Here is an 8,309-nt window from a genome sequence, read left to right on the forward strand (position 1 = left end):
TTATTTATATATGTGTGATGTGTCGACACATTATGAAGCGTAGTTAATACTGTAATACGGTCGACTCTTCACATGAATGAATGAAGATTTATTATCAATTTTCTAAAATAAAATGTACTCCAAATCCAATGGATAAGGACGTGGAGAAATCTACTGTTGATTTTATTCTTTCATGCACTTAAAATTTGGATATTTTACCCTATGCTACAAAATGGATTTTGAAATATGTGAAGATCTTATATTCTCTCCGTCGCAAAAAAATATGTGAAGATCTTATATTCTCTCCGTCGCAAAAAAATATAAATAATTAGTTCAACATTAATTTTAATGCGTGATTAGTAATGTAAAAGAGCCAGAAATAAAAGATAATGTAAATAGTATATTAGTGGAGAGAGATCTATATTAATAGTGTAGTGAGTTATAAATAAAATGATGTGGAGGGGTAACGTGTTTTTTAATTATTTCAAAATTAAAATGTTCATACTCCTACTGTCCCTAGGAAGATGACCCATTCCTTTGGCGGCACGAAATTTTATGTAATTTTATTTTGTGATAAGTGGAAAGAGTAAAATAATAAAGAATAAATAAAGTAGAGATAAAAGTGTTTCTATTTTTAATAATAAGTCATTTTGAGTGAGACAAATTAAAAAGATTGAGTCATATTTAATGAGACAGATGAAGTACTTTTTATGGACGAACTAAAAAAAAATGTTTCATACTTTTCGACGAAAGGAATATATGAATAAACTTATCAACATGTTACGTTGAACTAATCAACTACACAATTGGGTAAATTTAGGATATTTTTCTTGTAAAGTAGTTAGACGTGACATGAGCCGCATCTATTGAAACACAACCAAGAACTATCACAAACAAAATTTGAAAATGATAATAGTATAAAGATTTTCTCGACACAAAGCAATAGATCATTCTACTCAATCGACATACGATTTTCAGCGAATACGTGATGGAATCTGTTTTCATTAAACCAAAACTGAATTTTTTACATGTCAACAGGAAGAAGATAGATCAAAAGAAGCAGAAAATCTGTATGATGATTAAACTTAATTATTACAAAAAAAATTATATCCGAATTTCATCTGTTTCATATGCCAGTCAGCTAAAATATTCTTGACAGTGACTGATCATCTTCTTCCCTATGCATCTTCCTGGCATAATCATCAACACTTATATCAAGTTTGAAGAGAGAGAAAGGCCAACTGACCAACCTACACACCCTTTGCATATCTTCTTCCCCTTTTCTGCTCAATCCAAGTTAGTCACGCAGAGGTCGACCTCAAGTTTCGTGTCTTCTTGAGAAGCCAAGGCCGTGCTAGGTGTTGCTTCCATTAGCTTTCACTGAGAGAATTGGCCCTCTATGGGAGCTGCTGATTAAATTGGAGTCTAGAAAGAGAACTATAACAGTGATGTCGTCATGGAAATGCCTCCTCACTCCACGGTCAATTCTCTTCAAGTCCGAATATCTCATTTCCCTTTTCTTTGCTGCTTCCTGCAACGCAGCTTTGACTAGTTTTCTTGCGATTCCCTGCAGGAAACAGAGGATCTTGTCTGTGAGGATAATATTCGATGATAAAATAGGGTAACGAGGAACAGGTTTTTATTCACGTAGTTCGTATCTGAATCAAGGATGGGCTGAAGCCCCCCTCCCCCACCACATTTCATTCATGAAAATAACCTAAGGGATTGCAGAAACCATGTCAATCATTTTCAATGAACATGTTACATTCATCTTAACTTATAAACCATAGAAGAAGTCATTGGAAGAAAATACTCCCTCCGTCCCAAGCTACTCGCACTTATTTCCTTTTTGGGCGTCCCAAGTTACTTGCACTCTTTCCATTTTTAGTAAAAATTTTCACCTACAACCGTCATTTTTGACTTTCCTATACACTCATTCCTTAATCTCCGTGCCGAAAAGGAAAGGAGCGAGTAGCCCGGGACGGAGGGAGTACAAAATTTTGAAGAAATATACAACAAATTTTTCTGGCACGTCACTGCTATTATGATACGACACTTTTGCTCTTCATGTTTCATAAAATCGGCGCATTGTTCAGATAGACAAATAGAAAGCTCAATGATTATAGGAAATCTTACATTTCGTGGCGAGGAGTTGACAACGTCGACTGCTTCTTGATTGCTAAGGTGTTCCCATAGCCCATCAGAAGCAAATATGATAAATTCATCCTGAGGGAGAAGTTCCTGAATGAGGATTGACGGTTCAGCCAAAAGCAACGGTTTCTCAAATGGTTCCGGCAGCCTGAATTTTGGCAGCAAAGGTGGTTTATTGAACTCTGATTTCTTCAAGTATGCATCACCAATTGATCTTGACACCTGAGAGGAACTAACTCTATGCGTTAGAAATGCAAGATATGTTACATGAGCAGTCTTGCTCACTTTCATATATGCTTTGATTGTAACCAATTTTTAATAGTTACGGCTGATGATTGAGCTTGAATTTCACCTGAATGATTCCCTTGACACGCCAAACATTATGCTTCAAGACAACAATGCCGGGATCGTCTGGATGCAACGTATGTAATTCATCACGAACAGACGCCAAATTTGCGTTATGTTCAGTTGATAATTGAATGGCTTTGACTTCTCGTTCAGCCTTAGACAATCGCCCCAAGACCGCCCTAGAATCTCCTGCATTTGCAATGTACAGCCGCCCTCCGCATATGATGCCCACCAAACAACACGACCCCACAGACGCCATTTTTGGCATAATGTCCCATTGCCTCCTAACCAAAGAAAGAAATTCCTCCTCTGTAGCGATAAAAGCATTTTTTATAACATCAGCTGACATATCTCGATTTTCTGCTGTGAATTCTGCATTACAAAAGCTGTCAAGTGAGTAATAAAGCATGGGACTTAGCATGACTATAATTTCCAAAAGTTACTAGAGTGTGAATCAAATATCAATATGCTAAATGGATGAGGCTCGACATGAAGAACTATACTATGAGATTATAGAAAAGAACATTTCCATCACATATCTTTGTTCTAATAATAGACAAGCTTCTCAGACAATAAATCTACTAGTAAAAGTAAGAGTTATGCCGGCATCCAGTTGAAGTAGATTGAAAACATTATCCCAAATGCAAAATTCTCATCATTTCCTAATCCGATAGTACTAAAGAATAAGCTTGACTACAACAATGCAAAGCATCTTTTACTAAGATTTGACCAATCCTAAAACACATTCGGAGAATAGATTTGGGGGGAAGCGAGACGACAAAACATACTTTTCAAATTTTGAAATAGATGGTCTCTTATAAAGCGTGCAGTTTCAGGACCACCATGGCCGTCATAAACTCCAACGAATGTACCATAAGGGCCTGACTCAGTGGAACTCATTGGGCCCGACTCAAGCTGGCTTTGATCTTCTAGAATAACATTAGCTTGAATAACAGCCATAGAGAATTCGCCGTAGTGATGGTACCCAAAATCCTTGTGCCACCACAAGCTGTCAGCAAGGCCGCTGGAGCCGCCTCCTCCTCCTCCTCCGTTGCTACTGTTCTCTCCTTCCTTCTCCGCAAACGGCCTCCAACACACCAGCTTCTTCCATGTAGGACTCACCATAGCTCACGTCATAATACAAATTTTTTTTCTAATTTACCAACACAACTAATGCATTCCACAACCAATTCACACAATCACCAATCTGTATTCCATCCAAACAAAATTATTTCAAAATATAATCACTGAGTTTCCTCCCAAAACCTAAGCAAAACAACAAACAAATTGGTTGCATTCAACAATTGTAAATGTAGCCCACGGATTACAACCACATTTTATTAGCTAAATTATAATCAAAATTGCAGAATTATACCTAGAATCAGAGGCTTTCGAGATTGAATTGGATGCCCAATATTTCGCCCTTGAAGAAAAAAAGGGCAAAAGTCTGTGCCTTTGTTTTTGCAATAATAATAATAATAATAATAATAATAATAATAATAATAATGTGGAAAAGGGATGGATCAAGAGAGAGAAAGCTAGTGAGAGATTAAATTTGTAAGTAGTTTGGTATTTGTCAAAAAATATTCTACGCAATTTATTAATTTGCCTCTTCCACCTTCGAAATCAACTTAATTTCACTCCGCACCTTCTTAATAAGAATATTTTATTTTGCAGCCAAATATTTTGCCTTTATTCCCTCGACACTTTCCCCTTTTCAGCCTAAAAGTCCATAAAGCAATTGCGTCTGGAGATTTTTATCAAGAATATCTTCAAGTTATACTCCCTTCATCTCTCATCAATTGACACCATTTAATATAGCACGAATTTAAAACTATAATGAAAATATATTAAAAATATAATAAATATAAATCCTATTTTTATATATTACAGATAATAAAAACAAAATATTCTTCCTCCGCTCTATAGAGATAGGTCATTAAAGTTGGTACGGGTTTAATGTATAATTGGTAAAGTAATAGAGAATGAGAAAAAATAATTGAAATTGTGTAGTGGACAGTGGGACTCATAAATAACAAAGTAAAATAGAAAAAAGAAGAAAGTTGTCATAAATAGATTTTTATGTTACGGATGAAAAAAAGAAATACTCCATATGTCCTTAGAATGTTGAGACAAAACTTTTGGGTACGGAGATTAATAAATTATGTTGAATGTATAGGAGAGATGAATAAAGCAAAAGTATTAAGAGAGAGTACAGTAGATGAATGTAAGATCGATTAAGTGTTTTGTCTTTTGTAAAAAAAGAAATGACTCAACTTTTATAGGACGAACAACTTTTTTGAAGCAGAGGAAATATGACTTATTTATATGAGAAGAATGAGTACATTTATTATAGTAATAATAAGTAGGAACTCAAGATATCCACATTCTTGAGTGGTACATGATTTTAGGAGAAACTGTTAGGTAAAATAATTACAGAGAAATAAAGTAGCTGAATATTTTAATAATAAGAAGAGAGAGGGTTTTATTTCCAAATATAGAAAGAATACATCTGGGATGAGATAAATTAAAAAGTAAAAGTGAACGTCCTATAACAAAGGAAGTATAATGGTAGGCATTGTGAAATGATAAAATACAATTGTAAATAAGAGACTAAAAGGCAATTCACCTGACATAATCTATTGCTCGAACCATTAGTGAGCTCACCAAATTCTTAAGTAAATTCGTCTAATAGAAAATCCATCTTAATTGTAGGGACAGAGCCAACCTATCTTTGGGTGGGACGTACTTTCTTCGATCTTCATTAAATGCCCCATACTTGATCGGTTGGAGTTATAAAAAATAGTTTGACTTTATTAGCAAAATAGATAGAAAAAAATATTGGAATGCGAGTCCGAGTCCTGCTTTTATATACGAAGTATTAGTTTTATAGCAATAAAATATGATTGGGATGAGTTAGTGGAATACGCGCCAACATAAATGTAAAAAGTGAAATGAGACATTTATTATGGACCGTCTAAATAAGAAAATATAGGACATTTAATAGGGACCGGAGGGAATATATCCTATCTCATCCCATTTCATCATTCGATATTAACAATTGGTAAAGTAAGAGAGAGTCACGAGAATTAATGTGCATTTGAAAAGGCACGAGAATTAATACACAATTGGTAAAATAAGAGAAAGAAGAAGAAGAAGTGTAATTAAAGTAGTGTATATGGATAGCGAGACCCACATTATTATTAATGTTTAATAAGTTATAATAGTGGTTCATACTGATATAAGTTGTAAATAAATTAATGTACTATATGTAATGAGTTGGAGATAACTTTCCATAAATGAAAATGCTCATATTTTTATGAGACAGACATAAATGAAAAGAGGAATATAAATTTCTCAATATATCTATAAATATTCACTAAATGATTCCTTTTAAAATCATTAAAAGTACAACCTATATATTTTTTCACTCTAATACCTTTTGTTCGAAAAACATATATAGTCCTAGTTAACTATTTCGGACCATCCACTAAAATTAGACCAATTCTTACAATAGAAAGTTAAAAACTAGTACTTCCTCCGTCCCAACTAAGTTAGAGTCAACTTTTTAGCACAAAGATTAAGAAATTGTGTTCAAAAGTATGAGTAAGGAATAAAGAAGAAAAGATAAAGAGAGAGTAAAGTATATGAAGGAATAAAGTAAGAATGATTGGATGTTTTGTTTCTTGTCAAAAAAGGAAATGACTCAACTTAGTTGGGATATCGCAAAAAGTAATACGACTTAACTTAGTTTGGACGGAAGGAATATTAACCATATTGATAATACACCTCACAATTCAATAACACTACTTCTACTACACATACTCTCTCTTATTTTACTAATTGCGAATTAAAAATCGTGTAATTTATAATTGAGTGAACTACATGAAATATCCCTAACTTTTTCACTTTTTTTAATTTACACCTTCGCGGCGGAGGGTTAAGCTGGACCCTCATCCCATATATATCATCCAAAGAAAGATTTACAAAAGACTATCCCAAAAGTGAATAATCTCACAAAGTACCAACAGACTAAACTATTACAGAGTAAGAACCATTATACCACAAAACCACAAGCACAACCATCAAAACCTGAAGTTGGGAAGCCCAAGTTGATCCAGTCTGCATAATGCCTTCACCCGAGCAGGTGTCAATCTCGCCGTGTAGAAAGTTCTCAATCCAGATTGAATGCCGATGCCAACCAGGAAATCAACAGCCTTGTTCCCTTCCATAAATATGTGTGATACTCTCCAATTAATTCCCCTCAGTTCTTGTCTCACTTTGGCGAGACTGGTGCAAATCTCAGCCGATCTCAACTGTTTTGACCCAAGTCATCGCAACACTATCTCCACGTCCATCTCAATCCATATATGCTTTCCGTGCTGCTTGGCCAGGGTAACACCAAGTAATAAGGCCAGGACTTCAGTCTCAAGCCCAGAACCTCCCTTAAGATCTGTCGCGAAAGCAGCAAGAATTTCCCCCTCATGATCCCTTACCACGAAGAAATGCACCGTCCACGTTGAGCTTAATCCACAAATGGTCCGGCAGCCTCCATTGTACTCTGCCAACTTTCCTAGTTCGAGCCTTGCTGTTCATATCAACCACGACATTCAATTTCGGGCAGCAGGCCCTCCACTCTTCTGGACCAATTAGCTTAGCTAGCACCAGATTCCTCAGTTGTGTGGTAACCTTCTTAATAACATTCTCCACCTCAAAGTCCTTCTCCCGATGAACGCTCTCATCCCCCTCCATCCAGATATGCCAGAGAACTAGACACAGAATTATGACACAAAGTGATGATGAGATCTTATGCCCATGTTCCTCTGCCACCACCTTAATCTTAGCTTAATATTCTCTCCTTCCTCCACAAACTGCGGGACCTGAGGGAACCACCTAGCAAAGTGTTGCCACACCCTCCTAGCTGCACTCCCATTAGCAAACAAGTGAAGTCTTGATTCCACATTCGGTTTCTCACAACATCTACATTTATATGCCAAAGAAATTCCTCTCCATTGCAATTTCATATCCACCGGGATCCAATTGGCAAACAACCGCCATAAGAACATGGATATTGACGGGCTAACGCATTTTCCCCAGATAAGCTTATGAACCGGCCGCTTTCCTGCTCTGTTTCTCACTAAGTCCCATGCCGAAGAGGATGAAAAATTACCATCACCAGTAAGTTTCCACCTTCCCCTGTCCTTACCGTTTTTTTCAAAAGGAACTTGGAGGATTTCCTCAATAACGTCATCAGATAGGCCCACCTCTTCAGCCATATGCCATAACTCCATCTCATTCCATTGGTCTCCCAACCAAAAATCATTGACATTAAGAGGGGTTGAAGGGAAGCATTGGGGCTGCATAGATTAGCTAGCGGGCCACTGGACACCCATTGATCATGCCAGAAGCTAATATTTCCTTCCCCTAGCACCCATATAACTTGTTCTCGGCATAAACTCCCTACCTTGAACATTCGTCTCCACATCGGGCTTAAACGATTAAACCAATATGCCACCATTGGAAAAGAGATTGAATAGTATTTTTGAAACATGTATCTTGCCCAGAGTGAACCCTGCTCTCGAAACCTGCACCACATTTTAACACTAAAGGCATCCACAGAATCTTTCAATCGATGAATACCCAAACCCCTTCCTCCGTAGGTAGACAGACCCTCTCCCACTTAATCCAATGAGTCTTCTTTGAGTTGTTACAAGACCTCCAAAGAAAACGTGCCATCACCTGCTCAATCTGTCTCAGAGCCCCCTTTGTAGGTTCTAAAACCTGGAAAATATGAATTGGTATTGCTCCAAGCACACTTCTAATCAACGTCA

General features: G+C 36.5%; 1 protein-coding gene across 2 annotated transcripts; it reads right to left on the bottom strand.

Moving 5' to 3' along the window:
• Positions 1 to 950: 950 nt before the first annotated feature.
• LOC121742178 (probable protein phosphatase 2C 38) lies at positions 951 to 4,013 on the bottom strand. 2 transcript variants are annotated; one of them, XM_042135240.1, is made up of 5 exons: positions 3,854 to 4,013; positions 3,267 to 3,685; positions 2,483 to 2,850; positions 2,116 to 2,352; positions 951 to 1,546 (listed from the first exon to the last, which is right to left on the bottom strand). In XM_042135240.1, exons 2-5 carry the CDS (start codon positions 3,601 to 3,603, stop codon positions 1,334 to 1,336), a joined length of 1,155 nt encoding a protein of 384 aa, XP_041991174.1. In that variant the 5' UTR covers positions 3,604 to 3,685; positions 3,854 to 4,013; the 3' UTR covers positions 951 to 1,333. The 2 variants fall into 2 exon arrangements, with proteins under 2 accessions (XP_041991174.1, XP_041991175.1); XM_042135241.1 differs by having other exon boundaries at positions 3,267 to 3,744; positions 3,854 to 4,012.
• Between the last annotated feature and the right edge of the window lie 4,296 nt (positions 4,014 to 8,309).

The sequence above is a fragment of the Salvia splendens genome, chromosome 7 (assembly GCF_004379255.2).
Source record: "Salvia splendens isolate huo1 chromosome 7, SspV2, whole genome shotgun sequence".
Lineage (NCBI taxonomy): Eukaryota > Viridiplantae > Streptophyta > Magnoliopsida > Lamiales > Lamiaceae > Salvia > Salvia splendens.